The sequence below is a fragment of the Arvicanthis niloticus genome, chromosome 20 (genome assembly GCF_011762505.2).
Source record: "Arvicanthis niloticus isolate mArvNil1 chromosome 20, mArvNil1.pat.X, whole genome shotgun sequence".
Classification (NCBI taxonomy): Eukaryota; Metazoa; Chordata; class Mammalia; order Rodentia; family Muridae; genus Arvicanthis; species Arvicanthis niloticus.
The window spans coordinates 5,620,222-5,645,444 of record NC_047677.1 but is presented as its reverse complement, the minus strand read 5'-3'; the positions used below and the strand labels follow the sequence as shown (position 1 = coordinate 5,645,444).

The following is a 25,223-nucleotide window of genomic DNA, read 5'->3' as shown; positions in this document are numbered from 1 at the left end:
ACAAGGAGAAAGAAAAGAGAGAAATAGTGAAGAGAAAAGAAGGAAAGAATGAAAGGGTAGATTAAGGCTAAGATGAAGCAAGATACTGAAGAAAGCTTCCTAGTGGGAAGAGATGAAGACCAGAGAGGCATAAAATAGCATCTAATGTAAGGTTTCAGGGCCAGGAGGGAGGGAGGGGGTGCCCCAAACTATGACAGGATGACCCTCAGAACCCAACAAGTCCAAGGAGAAAGAGAACAAGTATCTGAGTACATAGTAGGCCTTGAGCACACAGTAGGTCTTCCATAATTATCTGATGAATGAACAAATGTATGTGTAAGATGGGGAAAATCTGGTTTTGTCTTTAAAAAAAAAAAAAACAGAATAGGGATGCCAGAAATAGAAACCCCCAAAATACAAGATGTTTTCCTCTAGCTTTTGAAAGTGTTCCTCCCTGCTGTGCAGTTTTAATGCTGGAAGGCATCAAGAGAGATACAAAATTAATGCAGAATTAATATTTTATCAGAAAACTTTCATTTCCTTCAATATGTGCTTTGAAATGTGTACTTGCTTTAATGTTATCGTTAATGTTCTCATGTTCATGAATTCTATAAATAAAAAATACAAGTTAGGGCCCAGCTTACTTAAGGCAAGACTTCCTCAGAAGACCTCTCAGGCAGAGAGGCTGCCGAAATCTCTCTAGGCATTATTGTATACCTGCGATTTAAATATAAGAATGCAAAATAAAACTTTCAACCAGTGATGGTTTTCAACTATGTTAGTGTGTTTTTTCTTCTTTCTGTGTGAGCGAAAGCTTACCAGGCTACTGCTCAGTTGAGTTCGATAACCTTTGTTAGGACTGGATCTGTTCACTTACTCCTTTTCCTGGGACTGGATTTATCCAGTCACTCCTCTTCCTGGGACTCAATCAATACAGACTCTCCTTCTCCTCAGTCATGATTAAATACAAAATAAAACAAAAACCCTCCCATTTGTATAAGGAAATGGAAAATGAGAACCACTGTCAATCACACTGGCTACTATGTAACTGTTAGATTACCTTAAAGGATTTTATATACAGTGTTGAGATTGGTTGTTCTCAAAAGAGATTTAGTAGGAGAATTACAGTATTATTCTGTAGACCACAATGCTCAGGTCCTAAAGAACAAGAGTTGTAGTGGTAAATAGTTAATCCACTCTGAGCTCCTGACGGTGTGGGCACACATGCTGCTCTGCACCTGCCCAAGAGCTTTGGATTTGAGAATGGAAAGACACACACACACACACACACACACACACACACACACACTACCTTTATATTTAATAGAATTACCTAGCTCAATGGTTGGGCACTTCCAAACCTTCCCATGGCTATCACACACACCTCTCCAGTATTTCTAAATTAATACTTTCTAAATCTCTTTTATCTCTGCTACCCCAGACCCAACTGGAGGAGTTGGGGCCACTTTCCCAGATTCTTACATGCCTACAGGCCTTTAAGTCTGATCTCTCTGCTTCTCCATCATGGCGAGTCTCCATTCTCCTCCCCTTTATTTCTTGCCTGGGCATCCTAAAAAGTCCAGCCTCTGCCCCACTGCTTAGCTATGGGAAGCTGGCTCTTTGTTGATCAATCAAAAACCAACTGGGGACAGCGACCCTCAGTGTCTGGACACACAGATTCCCATATGATTTGGGGAGCTGAAATAAGACAAAACATTGGAACCAATCCCCAACAAAGAGTCTGTAGTCATAGGGAACAAAGGGAATTTTTTGCTCTTACACATTTGTGTGGGCTCTCCACATCTTGTGGTCCAACCTCCATGCTAGAAATCAGAGAGAAAGGCAGGCACTAAATGATAAGATAAAGTTGTGATCCACACTTGCCATTTGTGTGGACAACAGGAGCCTGGACTTGCTCAAATCTGCAAGAGAATACTGCAAGTCCACAGAGCCTGCAGTCCACAGTCACAGAGATAGGGCTGTGGGAAAGCATGGTCTGTTTCTTGAGAAAAAGAGGTCATGTATGGGTCAAGTAGAGCATCTTCAGTCTAACAGTAACTTGATGAGATTTGCTGATCTTTAGAGCTCCATTTCTCCATCAGTAAAATCGGAAGATTGAGTACCAGTCATGGCACCAGGTACGGAGTATCCAGGGACAGGAGTTCTGGGCTTTTCCCTTTGAAATTCATTTGCTGATAATCAGAGCCTTTTGCTGTGATTAGAGTAACTGAGATGCTCACTAAGAAGGGAGGTAGAAATTAGTTCTCGAGGAAGGCTCATTTCTTCTTCAAACAAAATTTTCTACAGAGGGAGTAGGCTTGTGTATTCTGGTCAAGTAGATTCCCAGGTACCTCTCCCAGATCTTCCGTGCACAGCCGTGCCTCTTCCACCTTCCCATTCATCTCCCTCTATGGTTGAAACCCCAAAAGGAAAATGAAAGTGCCCAAGCAACTAGGAAGTTTGGACGACAGATCTCAGGTGACATAAAATTCACATGTTTAAGTCCTGTTGATAGCAAAAAGGAAAGTAGTGTGGTGAGACTCTCTTCTGCATTGTTGAACGATGTTTTCTGGAAAGCTGTAGTCTGTGGCAAGAACCTCTTGCAAGTTTGCATTGCTTGTTTGCAATATGATAGGAGCACTGTTTCAGCAGCAGGAGTACTTAAAGACAATAAAATATAAACATTGACGCCTAGGGTATTGGTGCTGGGAGTGAATGGTCTGAGTATAATATCCTGGAGAGAAAAGTCCAGTGAAATTCTAAAATGGTGTCAGCAGTTTTCTACTATAAAAGACTTTTCCACATGGAAGGTACTGCAGTCTCATGATGGACTCCTGACTAAATTTTCAAATGGCTGCAGGACGGATATCTACCCAGGCCACAGAATGTAAATGGTTATTGATGATATGTGAATATGCATTTTCCAAATTGTAGTCCCCTACACCAGGCCAGTCAGACCAAAGGGGACTTTCCTCAACTCCTGAAACCTGCCTGCTTAAACCTGATTCACCCTCCTGTTGGTGCTCCCATTGTACCTACCAGAGATGAATTTATAGTATGTGTCACTTTTAGAAACCAGGGAGAAGGCCCAATTAGAAGCAGGGAGGGAGGCATTCAGAATTGTTGTTTTTCCTGGAATCTCTCACAGTTGCCTCAGGCTGAGCTTCTGACAGGTGGGCAGGTGAGGGGTGCTCCTGCCCTGTGAATAGCTAGAGGGGAGTACTAATGAGCTGAAGGCTACTGCAGAAGTCTCCTTTGGGCAGAGAGGAGTTGACTGAGGGATGAGGTCACTTCATTACGCTCTGCTGGAATAGGGGCACTTAGGCTTTGTTGTTTTGTTTTTATAAACTATCTATGATCCCTGAGGAAGGTTTACCTGACTGATAGATTCATATACTCTCATAATGTGTTGCTCTGTTTTGAAAGCAGTGTATGTTCAGAGGTAATTTGAAAACCACAGAGAATTTGAGCCACAGGTCTGGAAAGAGCCAGTCATCACATTAAAAGGTTACTATTGTTAACATTTTATTCTTACAGACTCTGATTTTCTTCTTCTGTAGACTTTTATACCTAATATTTTAAAATAGAATCTTTGGTTAAGAAACTGACTTTTCGATTTGAATGGATGGTCATCAGCTGACATTCATCCTAAAGCCAGGTTCAGAACCAAATGTTCTAGTTAGAATAGATGACAGAGGAGCTGGTTAGTCAACAAAAGGATGGACTGGGTATTAGGACTATCCTGTACCTCACTGGTACAAATTGGCATAATTATGCTCTAATTGTATTTTGAGAGAAAAGTTTCATTTTAACAGGAAGGGTGATGTGTAGGAGGAGCTAAGGTAGGAGGAGTACTGAGAGGAAGAGAAGGAGTAAGAAGAGGAGAAGAAGAAGGAGAGGAGAAGCTAGGTGATGAAAGAGAGAAAAAGGGGGGAGACAGGGAGGCAGATATTCATGTATCTCCACCAGTCAAAGATAGTTGTTATATCTAAGTCGGTCAGTGGGTTACACCTCTGATTGAACAATTCCAAACTTATAAAGCCTATGATTAACATTCTTTTTAAAAAAATGTATGAATGCAAAAAGGAAAAGGGGGCACGGGATATGGGTTTCCTAAGGGGGGTGGGGGGGAATGGGGATAGGGGATGCCATCTGAAGTGTAAATAAAATATCTAATAATAAAAAAAAAGAATACCAACTAACACACACACTAAAAAAAAAAAAGAAAGAAAGAAACTGACTTTTCCATGAATGTGTATATCACCTGAACCAAGCACGGTGAAAAAGGAATGTGAAGACATTACTGGTCTTGCTATATTGTCACCACACAGGGGTGTCTTGACTTCTCCCCAAAGCTGTCAGGGCCATATCTCTCCATTCCACACTCGCTCTAACCCTCTCCACCCCTTAACCCTACATCAACATCTAAGAGGGGACTTTACCACCTTTGGGGATCTGATATCTCAAAACAAAAAGGGAAGAAAATAATCTTCAGTGCATTTTGTTGCTGCTCTGCTGACTCTGTGCCGTGGTTAAGATGGTCCCTGGTGGAAAGACCCCTGAGCTAGGCACTGGGGACTGAAGACTGCCTCCCGCAGGATATCTGTCTGCAAGTTCCCAGGAAGTTACACTGCAAGTGGAAGATAGAAGGCACTACTGCCTTCTGTTGTCTAATGTTAGCACAGGTGGCCCGATTTCCATTTGCTCGATTAGGTCAGTGAAGTGAACCTCTCAGAACTGCCAGTATCCAATCAGTCTGAAACAAGCTATTTTTTCTTTACTAGCCAGATCCAAGAGCAAGCAAATCAGTGGTCAAGTCCACAGGTATTGAACATCAAAAAGGCAAGTAATACTTGGAGCATTTTAGACATAAAACACAGGCCCCAAGTGCACATTTCACCAGAATAGGAACCCTGTAAGTTTCAAAAATAAGCCATTCCAGGCCTCTAGAACTAGAGGATTTCCTCCATTACCTGTTCTTAATTACAGGGTACCTCTCTCAGCTTCGCTTAATTTCTCAGATTGTCTGGCCATCTTCATCCATTTTACAAAGCATCTGTATTAGACAATATAAAGTACAATAATATGCTAGATGTATGATGATCATTTAAAACATGGTCTTATTCCTTAATCATTAGAAGGAGGTTTTTTTCTTAAGATTTATTTATTTATTTTGTATATAGTGTTCTGTCTGCATGTATGCCTGCAGGCCAGAAGAAGGCACCAGATCTCATTATAGATGGTTATGAGCCACCATATGGTTGCTGGGAATTGAACTTAGAACCTCTAAAAGATCAGCTCTTAACCTTTCAGCCATCTCTCCAGCTCTGATTTGGACTTTTTAAATGAGTACACTTTTTGAAATGGGTGAAATCTAAATTAGAAATTTGATCTCTTTAAAAAATTATCTCTTGCACTTCCCCATGCTTCTGGTCAAACTCACTCATTCTTCTAAAATATAAAATGTTGAATTATAGGCTATTGCTTTTGCACTTGGTTTCCATCCAGAAGTGGAAGATAAGTCCTTATTACTGGAGAAGCCATGCATTTCAGAGACAGGGCCCAGACGTTCATAAGCTAGAACTGACCTGAAAGCTGCCACCCTGAGGACCAGCTTTTATTGTACCTTCTAATAGCATGGAAGATTCCAAAGGAAAAAGCGATCAAAAGTCCTACCCAGATATGACACCTATGAACCACAACAATGACCAGCATATCGAGATAACCTTAAGTCTGCAATAGTGGCACACATGCCTTTGTAGTAACCAACAGCTTTCTTCAATAGGAAGGAAAACATTCTTGGTACTAGAAACCTAGTACTCAGAGCTACTGATGTCATGGATTGTGAAGGAGAACCTACAACCATCATTTTACTAAATTAATATAATACCTAACTTCACTTTAAAAATTTGTCATTATACACACACATAAATGTAGACCTCACCTCTACTATGAAAACTTCTTTTTACAAGAGGGAAAGCTACATCAAAATATAGGGCTCTGGATCACAGTCCCAATGGATACATCTAAAAATAAGTTCAGCATTTAAATCTCAGGGAACACTGTAAAGAGTGTACCCAAAGATTGTTAGAGCCAAAGGTTCAGGGAGTTTGCTGTGTGACTGTGTCTTCTAGGAATCCCAGAAGCTACGTTACTAAAGTCTCACCAACATGATTGCCTAAACATGTGCTGAACAAGGACAATAATAAACATGTTAACAGAGACAGGAGAAGGAGAGCCCAGAAGACATCAACCCTATACAAAGAACTACAGGCAGCTAAAGAATGCTGAGATTGGAAAGATAGTCTTCCCTAGGAAAGAGCACACAAGTGCTTATCAAACAACCAATGTCTAGCCTTGAAAAAATATACATACAAGTAACATTAGACAGACTGAGTAGGTTGTATTTTGGCATATGTATATGTTTATGTATGTAACAACAAGTAATTAAAAAAGAGGCCAAGACTTTGAAAAAAGAGATGTAAAAGGAGTATGTGGGAAGGTTTGGATGGTGGAAAGGGAAGGGAGACATGAAATATATAATAACCTCAAAAGTAAGAGAACTAATAAACAAATAAGATGTTGATTTATATTCTCGATTATTTGACACGACATTGCATAATCAAAAATTAACAATAGGTATGCTAAACCCGAGCATTTGGCTTAATTACTATACTATTTTTTCTGACTTGTTTCATGCAGCAATAAACCATCTGTGATCCTATCTGACATCAATGTCACTGGGCTTTTCAAAAAAGCATAATTTGTAGCCAACTGATATTTTCCAACAACTATAATAAATGCAAATATTCAAAAATCAAAGTTTCATTTGAAGTTCTGTAACAGTTTTGGGCAAATATATTGATTTTCTTCTCAAATGCTTCATTTTATATTTAATAATGAGATACTGAATGTTGACAGAACTTTTAAAGTCCCCAGTGATTTAAGTTAGGGAAGTAAAGATTTGAAAATAGGATGGTAAATTTTATCTAGAAAATATACCAAATAGATGAGAATAGATAATGTTGAAAACAGTGAATAATGAAACTCACTTTGCCTTAGGAAACATAAATCTTCAGCAATAAAGGCAATATAATACTGTGGACAGCAGGGCATTATGTGGTTCTAAAATAGCTGTAGCTGTTTTCTCCCCTGGTGCTATGGATCAAACTTCAGGCATTACATACAGTAAGCAAGTATTCTACCAGTGAGTATTCTCTAGTCTTTAAAACAGATCTTTCATGTGCACCTGTGCCTGTGCTTGTGTGTGTGTGTGTGTGTGTGTGTGTGTGTGTGTGTGTGTGTGTTTGTGTGTGTGTATTTATCTTTATTAGAAATAGTTTTTCTCTCACATAATATATCCTGATAATGGTTTTCCTTCCCTCTGCTCCTTTCAATTCTTTCCCTACTTTCCTGGACACACTTTTTGTCTCTTGTTTAAAAACCAAGATTCTAAGGAATAATAGTAAAATAAGATTAAATATAATACAATAATATATAATACATAGTATATAATATACAATATATAATATATAATAATATATGATATACAATATATGACATATGATATATGATATATAATATATAATATATATTATAAGGTAGAACACTATATTATGAAAAACCTCCAGAGATGCCAGTGAGTTCATTTTCTGGCCGCAGTCTATTGCTGGTCACACAGCCTCCCCTTAAGAGTGGTTTGTTTTCCCATTGAGACTTCCTTGGAGAAAACTAACTATTCATTCGCAAGTGCTTATCCAATTGGAGATAGTGGGAGTTAGGGATGGGGATCCATGTTCACATCTCCTTTCAGCTCTAGGACCCCACCTAGTGTAAATAGTTGCAGGCCCGTGCATGGTTCTTCAGTCTCTGTGAGTTCTTCTTTGATCATGTTTATTTGGAGGGGTCTTGTTTGCTTGGGGTCCTCCATTCCATCAGTTTCTTACACTTTTTTGCCTCTCCTTCCTCAGGCTTTCCTTAGCCCTCAGGGAAGGATTTGATTGAGATCCCATTTAAGACTTGGGGTTCTAAAGTCTCTTACTCTGCATAATGTATGGGTATCTGTCTTTGTTTTTATCCACTTCAGGAGGAAGTGTCTCTAATAATGTCTGAACAAGGCACTGATCTATGAGTCTAGCCAGATGTCATTAGAACTCATTTTATTTGTTTTGATATGGGTTTGTCTGTTTATTTTGTGTTTTAAAATAGTAGTATTTGGTTTTACCCTAAGTGGCTAGGCTATCTAGTCTCAGGTTCTTTGTCAGGCTGCTGTCTGCCTCCAGGATGGGATGGAATGCAGGAGCACTACCAGGAAGCTGCTCAGGGAAGGCAGAATGCATTCCATGATAGGGGGTTTCAGCCCATGTCTCCCTGGGTGGAGGCTGAGACAGATGCCATGGTTCTCAATCTTCTGTGTACTCAGACACTGCTGGAGACCTCAACGAGTTGAGAATAGTGATCTTCCAGTCCAAGTTTCCCCTATGCATCAGGAAGGGGATTGTTGGGCCCAGGTCAGGAAGAATCTGGTTTGGTTCTGAGTGAATGACCAGAGTACACAGGAGCTGAAAGAGAGAAGGCCTTCTCCTGGATATTTAGACGTGGCCTCTCCCTGCTGTTATCCTCCTGAAGGAGACAGTCCTTGCTTGTCCAAATTGCTTTATTTATGGCAGATATGAATACCTGCATCTTACTCAGGGTAAACCAGGGATTAAGTACCTTTTTCAGGAAGGGATACCAAGGAAAGTAAGTTCATTTGTTAAATACTCAACGTCTGTCTAGACACCTTGTTGGCATGGAGAACTCTAGGTTTTTATGCTACATGGTCTTCTCAGTGGGATCATCATAACTGACCTCAAACTGCACAAATGAAGCTTCCAATACCAAGAGTGGGTTGTATCTGATTGGTCTTCTCAGTCATAGTTATGTGTTCCAGGACAGCTAAAGCCTGGCCATAAACTGGTTTCAATGCCTGTCATTCTCAATTATGAGATTTCCCAGGGCTTTTGAACCTGCTTCAACCTTACATTACCAGTTCTTCTGTCTGGTAGCATGGTCCACTTGCTTCACAGTTCTTGGTCACCCAAGCAGTTTTGAGTATGGGTTCCATCTTGGAAAGTGGGCATTAAGTCAAAGCAGATATTGGTAGATTGTTCCTACAGACTTCACACTACTGTTATACCATCATCTCTTGCAGGCAAAACACTACTGTAGATCAAAGGTTTTGTGGTTGGTGTTTCTCTTTTGGTAGCATGCAGAGTACCTTCCTATACCAAAGACAGAAATATGGAGGTGAAGACAGTTTGTAGGCGACAGCTTGGTTTCTTCACGTTCACTGAGTTCATATGTGTTGTCCTTAGTAATGGAGCCTTGCCATCAGTTTGTGGAGAACAACCTATAGTCTTGGCAACATCCTGGGTTATTTGAGGTTTCCTTTTGGACCCTTTGGCTAACAATTCAATCAGATACAATCCACTCTTGGTATTGGAAGCTTCATTTGTGCAGTTTGAGGTCAGGTATGATGATAAATCCAAAAGTTCTTTGATTATTCAGAATTATTTTAGGTGTTACTGTAATTGGTCTTTGTTTTTTGTTACCTGATCTTTTTTTCATTACAGCTTTTAATATTCTTTATTTGTTTTCTACATCTAGTGTTTTGGTCATTATGTAATGAGAATTTTTTTTTTGGTCCAGTCTATTTGGTGTTCTGTATGTTCCTTGTACCTTGATAGGCATATCCTTCTTCAGGTTATGGAAAATATCGTCTATGATTTTAATGAAAATATTTTTAACCTAAGTTTTTTCTCCTTTGTCTAATCCTATTACTCTTACATTTGCTCTTTTCATAGTGTCCCAGATTTTGGATGTTTTATGCTAGTCTTTTTTTTTAAAGGCTTAACATTTTCCTTGACAGAGGTATCTACTTCTTCTATAGTGTCTTCAACGCCTGAGATTCTCCCTTTCATCTCTTGTATTCTGTTGGTGAGGCTTGCCTGTGGAATTTCTGTTGGAGTTCCTAAACTTTTCATTTCCAGATTTCTCTCATTTTATCTTTTCCTTATTGATTCTATTTCACTTTCAGATCTTGAACCGTTTTATTCATTTCCTTCCATTCTTTTGTGTTGTTATACATTTCTCTAAGAGATTTATTAATTTCTTCTCTAAACCCTCTATCATATGCATAAAGGCTATTTTTAGGTCTTTGGCTTGTGTTTCAGCTGTGTTACAATCCTTACAATTTACTGGGGTGAGATTTCTGGGCTCTAGTGGAGACATAATGTCCTAGCTGTTATTATTGGTTGTGTTTTTACACTGGTGTCTAGTCACCTGAATTTGGGAAGATTGTCTTTGTTAGGTGGATGTTTTGTTCCTTGATTTCTGTTGCTGCCTCTTGTTTTTAAGAGAGTATGGTGGCTGTGTGTTGCTTGACAGGGACTTCTGGATGACGATAGTGTGGCGGCTAAGTAAAATGTGGTTCTAAGCATTGGGAGCTGACACTTAGGAATGGAGATGGGCTAGGAGTGGGGGTTGCAAGGGTCCACAGGAAGGTAGAAAGTAAGGTGTTCCACCAAGATCTGCTTAGTGTCTAGAAATGGGGTAGGAAATTAGGGTTGGCCACAGAAGATAGTCTGCTACAGAGATGGGGGTAAGACTGGGGGATTAAATTTGGAAGAGAGAAAGGAGAGAAGAAAATCTGCCATTAGCCAACCTGCTTTTCTGGCTGGAATGACTCGTGTGTTCCCAGGGGATCCCTAAACCAAATCTTGACATATATGAAGTAAATAATAGAGACTATAAAAAGAATTTTCTTGGTAAGGAAAAATAAGAAAATGTACACAGTGTCAGAGCATCAGACTACAGTGGAGACTCAGGATCCATGTGCTTATGGATACATGGCAATCTACATGTGGCTTCAGATTGAAGTTCAGCAGGAATGAACCTGGGAAATGCCGGAAGGGATGAGGTTCTCTTAGGCAGCTAGGGCTTCCTCTTGGATCTTCCCAGGCTGAAGGAGCAGCCAGCATTCTGCTTCTGTATGAATAAGACCAAAGCACCAGAAGGCCAGTGTACTTGAACTCCTTGCTTCTGTCACCTCTCCCCACACCTCCATTCTGGGTCTTCAGTGTTCTAGCATCTACCTTGCAAGTGCCCTAAATATCTGGTATGCTGACTGTCACCCATACAACTATCCCCCTCAGAAGTGTGGGTGTCTCAAGTGGACTAAAAGGTGATGTATGGAACCCAGGCAAATGAAGATAGTATAGAAAAAAGAGAAAACTTGAATAGATACTGACAGGCAGAGTCTGATGGTGTGTGTGTGTGTGTGTGTGTGTGTGTGTGTGTGTGTGTGTGTGTGTGTTTAGGTATAATGGGCATATAACCAGGCAGGATGATTAAAGACTGCAGGCAAGGATACAGTAGAAAGACAGTCAGAAATGAGTGGAAATGAGAAAGATAGCAGAGAGAGGAAAGTTAAATGCCACTGCAACACACATGTGCACACATGTACACATGGAGACATGTACACATGCACATATACATGCATGCATGCACACATTCCATCATCCCAAAAGCAATGTCAACACAGACCTCTAAGTTCTGTAAGTTGCACTTGAATCCTGACCTCAGGTTTTAGAAACTGGTATTTTATGCCCAATTCTAAAATTAATAGGCTCTACTCCTGGAACTCCAGTTTTCTCACTTACAAAACTTGAGACAATCAATTGCTCCTTTAATAGGTCCTTTAAAAAACTATAAGTGAAAGCAAAGAAAATCTTAGTAAATGTTGAAGCCACAAGGTTCAAATAGCAGCCTTGGTGCTGTCTCCATAGCTTTGAAGAATCTGTCCACACTACAAAGTCAGATAAGAGGTCCCCAGTTCCTTTGGAAGGAGGCCTTTTGCTATGGGGAGTAAATTAGTGTATATCCTTAAGCTAGAAAGCTGCTCTGTAAATCCAAGAGCAGTGCAAAGTTTTTGTAGGATGTTAGGTTTAAGGTTTTTTGTTTATGTTCGTGTTGTTTTGATTTCTGAGACAGGTCATCCTGCCAAGGCTAGCCCAGAACTCGTGATACCCCTGCTTCTATCTCCTGAGTACTCTGATACAGACTTTTGCCATCATGCCAGGCTCCAAGAGGCTTTTTATATTCTTTGAGTTTTTTTCAGGGTGTAAAGTGGTCATAAGGTAATACTTACTTATCTTTTGGCTTTGGGATTTTTATACTTTCTTCTTGAATGGAGAAATAGGCTTAAAGACAGTTAATTCCTTTTCCCTGCAAGGAGCTAAGATTTATTCATTCAAAAAATCAAGAACAAACAAACAAAAAATCCTTTGTTATGGGTTATTACTGGGGAGGACATGAGAACCCCGTTCTGCATGAAGGAAAGACCATTACATTGAAAGTCTAATGGGGAATATCTATTTTTCTATAGATTCCCATTTCCATATTTCTTATTGAAATAATTGTTTTCATCAAAGATCCCATCTCTCTTTCTGTTTATTCATACTGCTAACAATTTAAAGTCATTTTTCTTTAGATCTTCCTTTCACATTTAAAATTGATGAAACATTCCTTGGTCTTTGAAACCAAGGAAATAAACACGAGTCTTCCGCCCTTAATGACTTTGGTTTAAATCTGGCTCACTTTAAACTAAAGCAAGTTTGATCTTGTTATCTTAATTCTCCATGTTTTGGGGTGAGCAATAATTGCAATGAACTCAAATCCCTCCAAAGTCTGTAAAGAATATGAAAAGTATTTCTTTTGAGAGCTAATTCACATAAGCCGTTTAGTAACAAAATTAAGGTGAGCTTGCTCACATTTTCTTATTTAACAGTCCCAGCAATGTGCAGCAATTATAATGTTTTATTATGATCTGGGCAAGTCTTCAGTAAGATGTTATGCTGGAGGGAAAAAGTCACTAAAAACTAATAACCGATTTACAAATCATGGCTACCAAACAGCTTCTCATCTGCAGTGACAGACACCAGGGTGCAGCCTTAGCTGTACCAGCTCAATATAGTTGCCATTGGTTCAGAAGCATCAGTATCCATAACTACTTGTGGTACTACTGTGTGACTTTCAGTGTATCGTGGACTTAACTTACGAGTGCCCAACTTTCAAACTGGATCTTGGTGCTTCTGCACTGTGGAAACTCTACCCCAAAATTGTGTTGCTAATTGATAAGTATCTAGGACTGCTTTAAGGACAAGGGCATGAGTAGTAACTGTCTTCAGAGAGAAGAGGCAGCCTTGCAAGATGAAGAATTGAAGCTGAACTCCAAATGCCACTAATGACCTGGATTACCTCTAATGTCCCTTCTGGAAATCAGAGGTGTGTCCACCATTCAAACGCCATTACTGAGTCCCACTCCATGCCAAGCACCAAACTTCTCTTGAACAAGCATCATATGAGCCCCAGTTTGATAACACTCTTATTTTCCTTCTCTCCTTTTTAAACACTTTTCTTCCTTAGTACCACTTGATACTTACAAATAAGGGTTTTCATCATGGTGCTACAGGCTCCAGGGCTCACCAAGAGCTCCGGTGTTTCCAGCAATGCTGAGAGACAAAAAGGTTCACTTTGACCCTTCTCAAAGCCTGGACGATGTGCTAGTCTGCCTCCAATGAACCAGGAATGGAAGACTTCAGCTCTGCAGAAAGATTCCTTCCAGTCAGATGCCATCCAAACCGTATGGCAAACAGTGAAATATTTCAACTTAATCCAATCAGTTTTAATTTGCAAAATCAAACAGTGATTCTATTGTGTGCAGTGAACAATTTTCATTGGCAAACTGAAATTTCATTACATGGCATCTGAAGCCAGTTGTAAAACCTAACATAGTGCATATAATCACATCAGATAGGTCATTAACTTACATTGTTAATTTAACCATGCAGGGAGCAACTATGGGCTTCTCAGAACAATCCCACTAACTACCGCTGCTTTTATAGAGCCCCTTCAGGAATGCTGTGCTCCTTGAGACCAAACCCCAGCCCTCACAGTGCTACTTGGTATGGCGTTCACCTGTTGCTTCCTCGATATAACTCATCCTACAACAACCCTGGATATGACTGAGTACTCTGAGTGATGTAATTTGGCAAGAGAACAGTCCAACACATAGAGATGCATGAAGATCTGTTCACATCAGAAGCATCTTTGGGTGTAGTGGAGATTCTGATCACTGCTTATGCTGCCAATTGACTAGTCTGACATTTGGAAATACCATGTGAATACCAAACCTTTCTCAGACTTTAATGGTCTCAGAGGGTGGGTTTTGAAGCTTTGAATCCTTAAAAATCTGTATGCCCTTGTTCAGAAACTACTATTGGATACTTTTCATGTGCCTGGTAGCATTCTGCAACTTGGAATCAGGCAAGTGGATAAGTCTGACTTTATGCAGAAAATGCCATGTTAATTAAGTAGGCTTGCAAGTGGTATCATGAAGGAGAAAAATGTGCAAAGAAACTATCAGATGGGACACAATTTCATCTTCAGATTCAAAGGGCTTTCTCGAGTAGGTAACATATAAAAGTGCACCTAAAGGCAAGGGACACCAGAGATTCAAGTCTTGGAGTGAACCATTTCAGAAACTAGGGGCTCTAGGAGTAGAGGCTCTGGAGCAAGCAGGAAGGCCTTCTTCCCAGTAGGAGAGAATGCTAGCTGGGTTTCTATTGTACAATTGGGAGAAGGTGGCATGAATATGGATGTTAGACATTTAGAAGGTGGAAGCACCAGATTGTCCTGATCAATGGGAGGTAGGCAGTGGGAGTGGAGGAGTATTGGAAATTCCTGACCTGTGCTGGCAGCTGTAGCATGCAAGTCAAGTGCTTGGAATTCCAGAATGGATTTGTACAAGCCATAAGGTGAAGCACACGGTTTTCATTTGGAACACGAAGGCTGATGTCCTGAGGAACATTGGTTTGTTTGCCTAATAGAGAGACTCATCATTGGACAATGATGTTTTCAAAGATTCGCTGAAATGATGGGGACAGATCCATATCCATGGAGCCTAAAGAATTTGGAGACTTATATACAGTCTTGAGGGGCCTTACGTTTTATAATACCTTGTTTCTTCTTCTTCTTCTTCTTCTTCTTCTTCTTCTTCTTCTTCTTCTTCTTCTTCTTCTTCTTCTTCTTCTTCTTCTTCTTCTTCTTCTTCTTCTTCTTCTTCCCCTTCCCCTTCCCCTTCCCCTTCCCCTTCCCCTTCCCCTTCCCCTTCCCCTTCCCCTTCCCCTTCCCCTTCCCCTTCCCCTTCCCCTTCCCTTCCCCTTCTCCTTCTCCTTCTCCTTCTCCTCCTCCTCTTCCTCCTTCTCCCCTCCTCCTCTTCCTCCTCCTCCTCTTCCTCCTCCTCTTCTTCCTCCTTCTCCTTCTCCTCCTCCTGCTCCTCCTCCTCCTTTTCTTCCTCCTTCTCCTTCTCCTCCTCCTGCTCCTCCTCCTCCTCTTTTTCCTCCTCTTCCTCCTCCTCCTTCTTTTTCTCATTCTCTTTCTCCTTCTTCTTCTTTGACTTCTTCTTGTATTTTATTTTATTAAACTGACTTATTATTATTGAGACAGAAATTCACCTAGCTCAGGCTGGCCTCCAACTCAGTGCATATTTAAGCATGATCTTGAACTTCATGTTCTTCTTCCTCTGGGCCCGTAAGCACATACTACAATGACCTGTTTTATGCTATGCTGGGGGATTTGTGCATGCTAGAAAAGCAATATTCATGCTGAACTGTATCTTCAACCCATATGTTTTTCACACATGTTCTTTCTGTGTAGCTCAGGTTAACCTCAAACCTTGCCTGGTCCACCTGCCTCAGCTTCTCCTCTACTTGGATTACAGGTCTTACCTACCATGCTCAACTCCAAAATACGTCCCTATGCATTAACCCTGAGCTTTGAACTGATGGCCAGGGAGGCCTGTTGGGCTTGTTGGTTTTTCTAATAGGTCATAGAGCTCTCCTGGGTGTGTGATTATCCAATGCCATAGAGCAGGAACTCTGGATCTTGGTACAGAATTCCTCTCCTGTCTCCATGTTGTGTCTCCACCTTTCAAGGGCATTATGCCAGCTCTCAGGGATTCTTGTCAGGTGGAGTCACACTATTTTTTGCATTAATAGGTACAGTGATATTAAAAGAAAAACAACAACTATCAGATTAAATAATTTTCAGTATTAGAAGGGAGATAATTGCCAAAGGAAAAGTAAGTACACATTTTTGAAGTTCTATTAATTTGCAAAATATTGTAAACAAAACCTTTGGCCTCACCTTTCATTTCCATATCTACTCCTGAAGTGTTGGAACCATGTAAAATGGCTCAAGGTAGTTTCCCGTGGCCCAAGTGTCCCCAAAGACATTGTAAGGGTTCTGATGAAGATGGGCAGCAGACCTGGCTAGACACAAAAGGACAGGAAAATCTTCACCCCCTTGTCCAGTCTTGTCCATTTGTCATTGTCCCTTCCTTCAAGTCTCAGGGATGTTAGTGATTAAATGAAGAACGAAGCCTCCTTGTGTCTAATCTGAGGGGGGTTTAACTGCCTCTGTTCTGACTGGGAACAAGTACCCTCCAGGGAAGAACTTTCTGACAAAGCATAACCTTTTCCCATGTGCTGGTATCTCTGACTCTCACTATGGTTTCTCTTGATTCTTCCACTAGCTCCTGGACTGTTTTGTGATCCCAGTGGTGATTTTGCTCTCCTGGTTCTTCCTGCTGATCCGGTACAAGGCTGTGCATTTCATTGGCATCGTGGTCTGCATCCTGGGCATGGGCTGCATGGTGGGAGCGGATGTGCTCGTGGGAAGGCACCAGGGAGCAGGTGAGTCTTGAAGTGGTCACCAGGTCACACACCTTTATGAGCAGGACCAAAGGGAGACCTGAGGTATCTGTGGGTAGAAATAAGACTTCTAGTAACCTGGTTCTTCCTGTGGCAGAATTCTGTTCATGTTTTTCCCCCATACCCAAAGTAACAACACACAGAAGGCCCTGATATGTATACCTTGGGTGAATATTAAATGTAAAATTCAGAGACATCAACACAATTGTTAAAGCTGAATTCACCATCTATGTGGAGGAAAGTTTTGAAGGTCAGAGCCGCTGGCTTGGAACAATTTTCAAAGGTAGTGTGGACAAGTTAATCAGCAACTCAGCCACAAAGCCTTCCCCACTCCTTCTCACCCAACCCCTGCTCTGCCAAGGCAGAGAAAGACAAAATCTCCAATCTATTTCATAAAGGTTGGTTTACAGACCTGAGAATGTGTACTTAAAGTCTGAAGACCTGATGTGCTATGTTCCAGGAGCTACCTGCCATCTCATGCATGTTTGTTTGTTTGTTTGTTTGTTTGTTTTGTTTATCTGTTTTAATGGGAAGAATTGTTACATTGATCACAGCTTGGAGACTTCTCCGGCAGAGGTCTGTGATTCAGTCAGCCAGTTTTTGTGACTCTTCAGGGAGAAACCTGATTCCACTGGCTTCTAGAAGGACCTTCTAATGTGTTTCAATTCTTGTGCTACAGAAAGACTTTTAGAAGAGGAAAAAAATGCCAGACACCCAAACCTCTTTTGCCAGCATCAGAAGTGGAGTATAAAGTACTCAGTTTCTAAAGGTCTTGGAACTGCTCTTTCTTCTACAATGTTCGATAATGAGGGGTCAGAATTGGAGCGATTTGCTGTATGAGACAAGGCTGTATGAAGTCCCTGAAATGATGTTCTCTATGCTGCTTCTTAGTTGTTTATACAAAGAAAAAACCTTTCTTCAACCTCCTTTATAATTGAAATGAGGGAACAGCAAGTTCTGGCAAAGCCAAGTGAGTTATTCAAGGTCACAGAGCTGGACTGGGAGGGCCTTCTGGGCTCCTGACCTTCTAGGCAAGCTTTCTTCTTTCCAGATTGCTAATGGCTAAAGCGGCAACACAGAATAAAAGGGAGATGTCCTCAGTCTTCTGGACCTACAGTTGAGACATAATGAATCCCTACCTCAGCAGACAGCTTGGAAATACACACCCACCATCTCCCCAATTTTCCTTGGAGAAACAGTTGTTCTGTGACCTATTGATAGATAGTGTATCAAAGGTCTGACTATGTGCTTCATACACATAGTCAGTGTTCTAAGTAGTTTCTTCAGAACTCATCAGATAGTATTCTGTCTAATAAAATGTCTAAGCTTTCCGGGCACTGTATAAACACAAATGAAACAGAAATAGATATCTCGCTATTGACTCTAGCTGTCCATTCTGGTTATTATCTTATTCCATAGTCAATTAAGACACCCTTCCGGTAAGTCCCAGTGTTCTGATCCTGAATAGTAAGTTAACTTTTGATTGATTTATTAGATTATTGACACTATTCCTGTAAAAATGTTTTCTGGCTCTGAAGTGGTAGGAAAATGGTACTAGTTAAGAAAAAGACAACAAATCCATTTGAGAGCCTTTCCTTAAGTGATCACTTACAATTGAAATGAAGACATGACTAACCCATAGTGAAGTAGCCCAGAACTATACCCATGGACCTACTCAAGGCTTGTGGCATTGTCTTTTGGGACGAGCAAAGCACCAGTGATAAGAGAACTAAATCTTGTCACTGTAGACCACACTCTGTACTACTAAAATGGTGCCTAAGAGTGTGGATGGATGTCTCAAGGCAGACCCAAATACGAAATTCAAGGACTCATTGACTACACATACTTAATCTCTATAAAATATTAATTTGGGCAGAAAGCTCAACTATCATATATTTTTTAAAAATACACTGGTTCTGAAATCAATATAATTTTAAAATGTGTATGCATTATTACAAATATTATCCCACTAGTTTCTACATTTACAGCAGAGTGGGTGCAGTTGCATTAACCAGCAAGTTCACCAAGCTTTTCTGAAATACTTTGGGTATTCACAAGAACTTTAATGAATCATTTGACTCAGATAAATTCTTATAATCATATTGGGAGCTTTTCAAAGGAAAAGAACATATCTGACTTTTTTATTATATTGTTTAAATTCTGTTTCTGTTTAGCTTAGGATTTTGATAATTCTGTTCTCAAATACACTGATTTTAGCCCATTAACAATTAATCTGGCCTCATTGTAGACAGTTGTTCTATTTTTTTTTTTTTGCTTCCATGTTTCTTCTTCTGCTCACAAGGAATTCCTCCTTGATTTAAGCCTGGGTGAAGGGACTTACTCAGATATTAGGCATTTCATAAAAAAAATTAAGTCCAGTCCCAGAATGAAGTACCAGAGTGAATGGTGACTGCTGTTACAAAACTCCCCCATCTTGTTTGCCTACTGCTGACTGTGGTCAAAAGAAGGTACCCAAGCTCCTAACATGGGAGACTTCACTTTGACACTCATGGAGTGCCTATCACAGGCACAGCCAGTCACCCACCATAAGAACTACACCCATGGAGTGCCTGTCACAGGTACAGCAGTCACCCACCAGAAGAACTACACCCATGGAATGCCTGTGACAGATACAGCCACTCACCCACCAGAAGAACTACACCCATGGAGTGCCTACCACTGGTACAGCAGTCACCCACCAGAAGAACTACACCCATGGAATGCCTGTGACAGATACAGCCACTCACCCATCAGAAGAACTTTCTACCCAATTAAGCTCTACAAAAGTATTTTTTGTCAAGTTGTTAAGTAAAACAGTGGGTCTAATATTTACAGGCTCTTTTTTCACTTAGCTCCCATCTGCCTCTCAGGACTCTGAAAGACCACCTTTGCTCTTGCTGGTATGACTAATGGAAGATGCCCAGTAGACCGTGGACATGTTAGGAATGTTGGCGTGTATAAACATGGTTTAGTAGAGCCCCAGAGATACTCCATAATGGCCTCTATTTTTCCAACTTGTGGATATAAAGGTGAAAGTAATTAGGTGAATGCAAAAATGAAAATCATGCCCTAGTCTAAAATATATTCCTTCTCCTAAAAGTAGACCCTTTATAGTATATTAATTGCATCTTTTAGTTCATTTGTGATGATGTTAACAACTTATTATTAGGTATAATTCTACATTTATTTTAAGGAAAAGAAAATACTTTTACAGAAACTGACAACTCAACACAATCAAATAAAAATGACATTTTTGTTGTTGTTGAACGCTCCCCACTTCGAGGTACCTTCTCATCAGTCATCTCATTTTAGCATAATAACACTAAAAGAATTCTCACGTTTCATTCACAAAAATCAAGGTAAACTGTTACTCCGATGTAAAATCTTTGCAACTTTTTTCTACTCCACACAGTTCTTATTTTTCCATAATTGCATTTTGTTTATATGAAGGTGTTTTAAACAGTTAATTAGAGTAAATGACTACCCTAAATTGCCTAGGATGGTGGATTGATCTGACGAGAAACTTTAAAGTTAAAATTGAGTCCCATGGAAGCAAGACAGTTGGTCCACTATCTAAAACTCCAGTGTATTTGAAGGAATGGGTACGTTATCATCAAGGGACATAGCAGTCTTCTAACATTCCCAAATAGTAACACTGGTTCTTGATTAGTGGCAACTCAATGATTTTTAGATAAACTTCTCTCTTCTCCTAGTAACACACGTAGGTGTTTATCTAAAAAAATGTTTCTGCTTGTTAAAAATATAATAGAAAAAACTAAACCTTGAAAGCCAATTATGAAAGGGTTGATTAGAAACCAGGAGCAGCCCAGAACGAAAAATGTCCAACTCATAGAGACAGATAATTATTCAGATGGAATGAAGCTAATGCCTTTTAAAAACATCATTTATGAACAAGTAGTATGATGTATTATACAAAATATTTCCTATGTACTATTTTATTCTTGCAATAATAACAATTTAAGATAAAGTAAATAAAATACAAGGAAGACTCTGTAGTTCATGGCAGGTGTGATTTATTCCACTCTATCTGAATCAGAAGATATCACCATTTAAAACATTGCCATGAGATGGGTCCAGACTTTTTCTGCCAGACAGTTCATGTAGACATTCTTTGGGAATTTAAACAGGTGTAGCATAATACATTGTGGTGGAAACACATAGCAGAAGAAAACTGTTCCCTTCATGGCATGCAAGAAACAGAAAAGAAAAAAAAGAAGAAGAGGAATGGACTGGGTCTTAATATCCCCTAAAGGGCATGTTCCAGAAGACTTAACATCTATCTGATAGGTGCTATCTCCTAGTAGTTCCACTTCCTGCCTAGAAACTAGGTCTTCACACATTGGCTTTCTGGAATATTTAGGATCCAAACTGTAGGCCATGCTATAAAATAACTTGAAAGTAACTTAAAAGCTGATTAACAGAATAACTAGTAAATAATAATAAATAATATGTACTATTTTATTGATAATAACTTCAAAAATATTTCTGAACTCGAAATTACATACAATTGTATTATTATTAAAGATTAACATTAAATAAATGAAGATTTGAAAGTACTGATAAGTGTATTTCTTTTAGTGGGCCATTCTAAAGACTACCCATAACTGTAAAAATGGGGGCTGCAGGCTCTGCTTGTTGTTTTTCCAGAAGACTTGAGTTTGATTTCCAGCACTCACATCCGGCACATTCCAACTGCCTGCCACCCCAGCTGCTAGATGTGACATCTATGTGAGCGCATGGATAAAATTAAGCCTTAAAAATAAACGACTGAAGAAGTCTATTCACTAAAAGTAGTGTCTACCTTTTAGAACTTTTAAAATAATGGACTGATATTTCTTTCATCCCATTAAAATATTTCATTATGACTTCGTTTTTCTGAATCCATTCACATAAAATTAATTTTGCTGAGAGTTCGGTTAAGAAGCCTTTCAGTATTTCACTACTACAACAATAATTGATATTCATAACAATGACTTCATCTCATGACAAGATTCTGAAATGTTTCCACAATGAAAAGCGACTAAAAGATGTGCTTTAAAATTTTATTTATGGACCATGTCAAGTTCAAACATTCTCATACTTCCAGAGCTGATACATAAAGATTCACCGGTTGCTGAAAATTTCCCTGCCACAAGGACCTTCATTTCTCTAACAGGGATGCCCAGGGACCTCCCCCTAAGTCTGCTTTCTCCTCGGGGCTTCATTAAGTTCCTGATCATCTGCTGAATAGTGATGGCAGCTCCCCAAGGACTCAAGGAAATCTTGCAGCCCTCCTAAAATCATATCCTCAGTTTCACTTCCTTGAGAATAACTCCAACATGCTGTTGTTTTATCTTTCAGAGTCTCTTTCTCTCTCTCTCCCTCCAGTCATTAACAGGAGTAGGAAGTTGCCTGGAAAAGGCTGATGCCATTTAACATAGAGATATAATCTCAGGTGACCAAATAGAGAAGTCCATGCCAACCCTGCTTTCATTCATGTGAATCCTCTGTCTATAGGATGTTTCATGCTCCCCAAAGAGTAGTGACTGCCTCTTTCTATAGTTTTATGGTTGTTCAGATGATCTCAGCATTCAAAGACTTTTCTAGATGAGTCTCTTCCTGAAGAGTACTGCTGTAGTGAACACCCTTTCCCTCCTTCTCTCCTCTACCACAGCTGTACATCTGCCAAGCAGGTAGCTGCCTGGCACCTGATGCGCAGAGCCAGAAGCAACTAGAGTGGAGGGTTCACCAGTGAGGCTGTTTATAGTGCTTGTTTGCATTCCTCTTTCTTCATGGCTTCTATCTACACTGCCTGAAGTAGGAAGAGTTTGCCAAACTATGAGATAAAGTATTTATTAAATAATTGGACATAAACTAGAATTAACTCAAACCAAGTTTGGAAAAATGTGTTTTTAAATTTGAAAAAGAAAAATTATTACTATTATGAATTTATGTTTATATATAAAACATAAATTAAATTTATATAAACACACATTTATATCTTATATCTTATATTATATATTTTTCTTTTTTATTTTATTACTTTACATCCAGCACACTATGCCCCCTGGGGATTCTCCCAAACCTGGCACTTCCAGTGTCTACAAGGCTAAGCACATCCTCTCCCACTGAAGCCAGACAAGGCAGCCCAGCTAGAAGAACATAGCCCACAGACCAACAACAGCTTTTGGTATAGTCCTCACTCCAGTTGTTCATGACCCACATGAAGACCAAGCTCCACATCTACTACATATGTGCAGGGAGGCCTAGGTCCAGCCAATGTATGTTCTTTGGTTGACGGTTCAGACTCTGAGATCCTCAAGGTTCCATGTTAGTTAACTGTGTTGGTCTTCTTGTGGACTTCCTAGCCCCTTCGGGATCCACAATCCTTCCTATTCTACCATAAGAGTCCCCAAGTTCCATCCATTGTTTGGCTGTAGGTATCTGTATTTGTCTGAGTCTGCCGCTGGATGGAGCTTCTCAGAGGACAACATTCCCCTGTCTGCAAGTATAACCGAGTATCACTAATAGTGTCAGGGACTGGTGCTTGCCCATGGGATATCTCTCAAGTTGGGCCAGTTATAGCTTGGACATTTCCACAGGCTGTATTTTATCCTCCATCTTTGCATTTCTTGTACACAGGATAAGTTTGGGGTTGAAAGTTTCGTGGATGGATTGGTGTCTATCACTTTACTAGGATTCCTGCCTGGTTACAGGAGGTGGCTTCTTCAGGTTCCATATTCCCCATGTTGGGAGTCACAGATGGCCACCCCCATCAAGTCTTGGGTGCCTCCCTTATCCCAGGTTTCTGTCTTGTCCTGGAGATGCCTCTCATCTCCTCACCCCTGTCAGTTGCAGATTTCCATTCATTTTCATGGAGATCTGGCCAAATCTCCTGTCCTTCCTCACACCTGATCCTGAACCCCGCCCCCCAATTCCCTGCTTACCCCCACCCCCTTCCTCCATCTGCCTATTTTATTCCCCCTTCTAAGTGAGATTCAAGCATCATTACTAGTGCTCCTTCTTGATTAGCTCTGGGTCTGTGGAGTGTAGCATGGTACCTGTATTTTATGGCTAATATCTGCTTATAAGTTTGTTGTAGTAATTATTTTAAAACGTCCACCAGTCTAACCAACTATCTAAGCTGCAGTGACTCGGCCTAGCTCAGCCACCATGTTTGGTTGCCAGAGGCCACATCCGTACCACAGCTAGAAACAGCCAGCCAGAAACACCAGCCCTGCCCCACTAGACGCCAGAGTGGGAGATGGCTCCGCCAATCTTCCACACTGTCTCTGCAAGGCTGGGCATTGCCCAGACCATTCTACCACCCATGCAGGCCCAGTAAGAAAATAAGACTTTAATGCTTAAAGATTAATCAAAGGCTTTATATGTTTGATAATGATCAACACCAATATGCCCATACAAAGAGAGTTAACTAAATAAAAGCTAACATAAATAAAAGTTGCTAACATAACAATTAGCTAACATAAATAAAAGTTGTTACCTGCCACTGTTCTCCATACCTGCGTGGCTCTCCAACGCTCCTACATCTCTGCTCTCCCTAGCGCCTCCTCTTCCTTTCCTCTTCCTCTCCTTATTCCTCCCACCTTAGCTCCTCCTACACAAGTGAGTACATACCATGCATGTCCTTTGGGGACTGGCTTACCTCACTTAGGATGGTATTCCCAAGTTCCATCCATTTGCCTGCAAACTTCATGGTGTCTTTGTTTTAGTAGTGAAATAGTATTCCATTGTGTATATGTACCACATTTTCTTTATCCATTCTTCAGTTGAGGGACATCTGGGTTGTTTTCAGTTTCTGGCTATTGAGAATAAAGCTGCTATGAACATAGTAGAACATATGTCTTTGTGGGATGTTGGAGCATTTGGGGGGTAAATGCCCGGGCATTATATTAGATGGGTCTTGAGGTAGAACTATTCCCAGTTTTGTCAGAAACCAGCAAATTGATTTCCAAAGTGGTTGTACCAGTTTTCACTCTTAACGGTGATAAAGAAGTGTTTCCCTTGCCCTACATCCTCACCAGCATTTGCTGTCTCTTGAGTTTTCTGATCTTAGCCATTCTGATGGATGTAAAATGGTACCTCAGACTTGTTTTGATTTGAATTTCCCTGATGGTTAAGAACTTTGTAGAATTCTTTAAGTGCTTCTCGGCCATTCAAGATTACTCTGTTAAGAATTCTGTTTAGCTCTGTGCCCTATTTTTTTATTGGGTTATTTGGGTTGTTGGTGTCTAACTTCTTGAGTTATTTGTAAATTTTTAATAATGGCACTCTGTTAGATGTAGGGTTGGTGAAGATCCTTTCCCAATCTGTAGTCTGACTTTTGTCCTGTTGACAGAATCCTTTGCCTTACAGAAGCTTTGCAGTTATATGAGGTCCCATTTGTCTTTTGTTGATCTTAGAGCATAA

The 25,223-nt window shown here is 40.2% G+C and overlaps 1 protein-coding gene across 1 annotated transcript in view; it reads left to right on the top strand.

Annotated features, from left to right (window-relative positions):
• Slc35f1 (solute carrier family 35 member F1) overlaps positions 1-25,223 on the top strand; it is a 414,651-nt gene that overhangs the window by 351,502 nt on the left and 37,926 nt on the right. Inside the window, exon 4 of the mRNA XM_034523723.2 lies at positions 16,616-16,775. Coding sequence (XP_034379614.1) covers positions 16,616-16,775 — 160 coding nt within the window. The remainder of the gene's footprint in view (positions 1-16,615; positions 16,776-25,223) is intronic.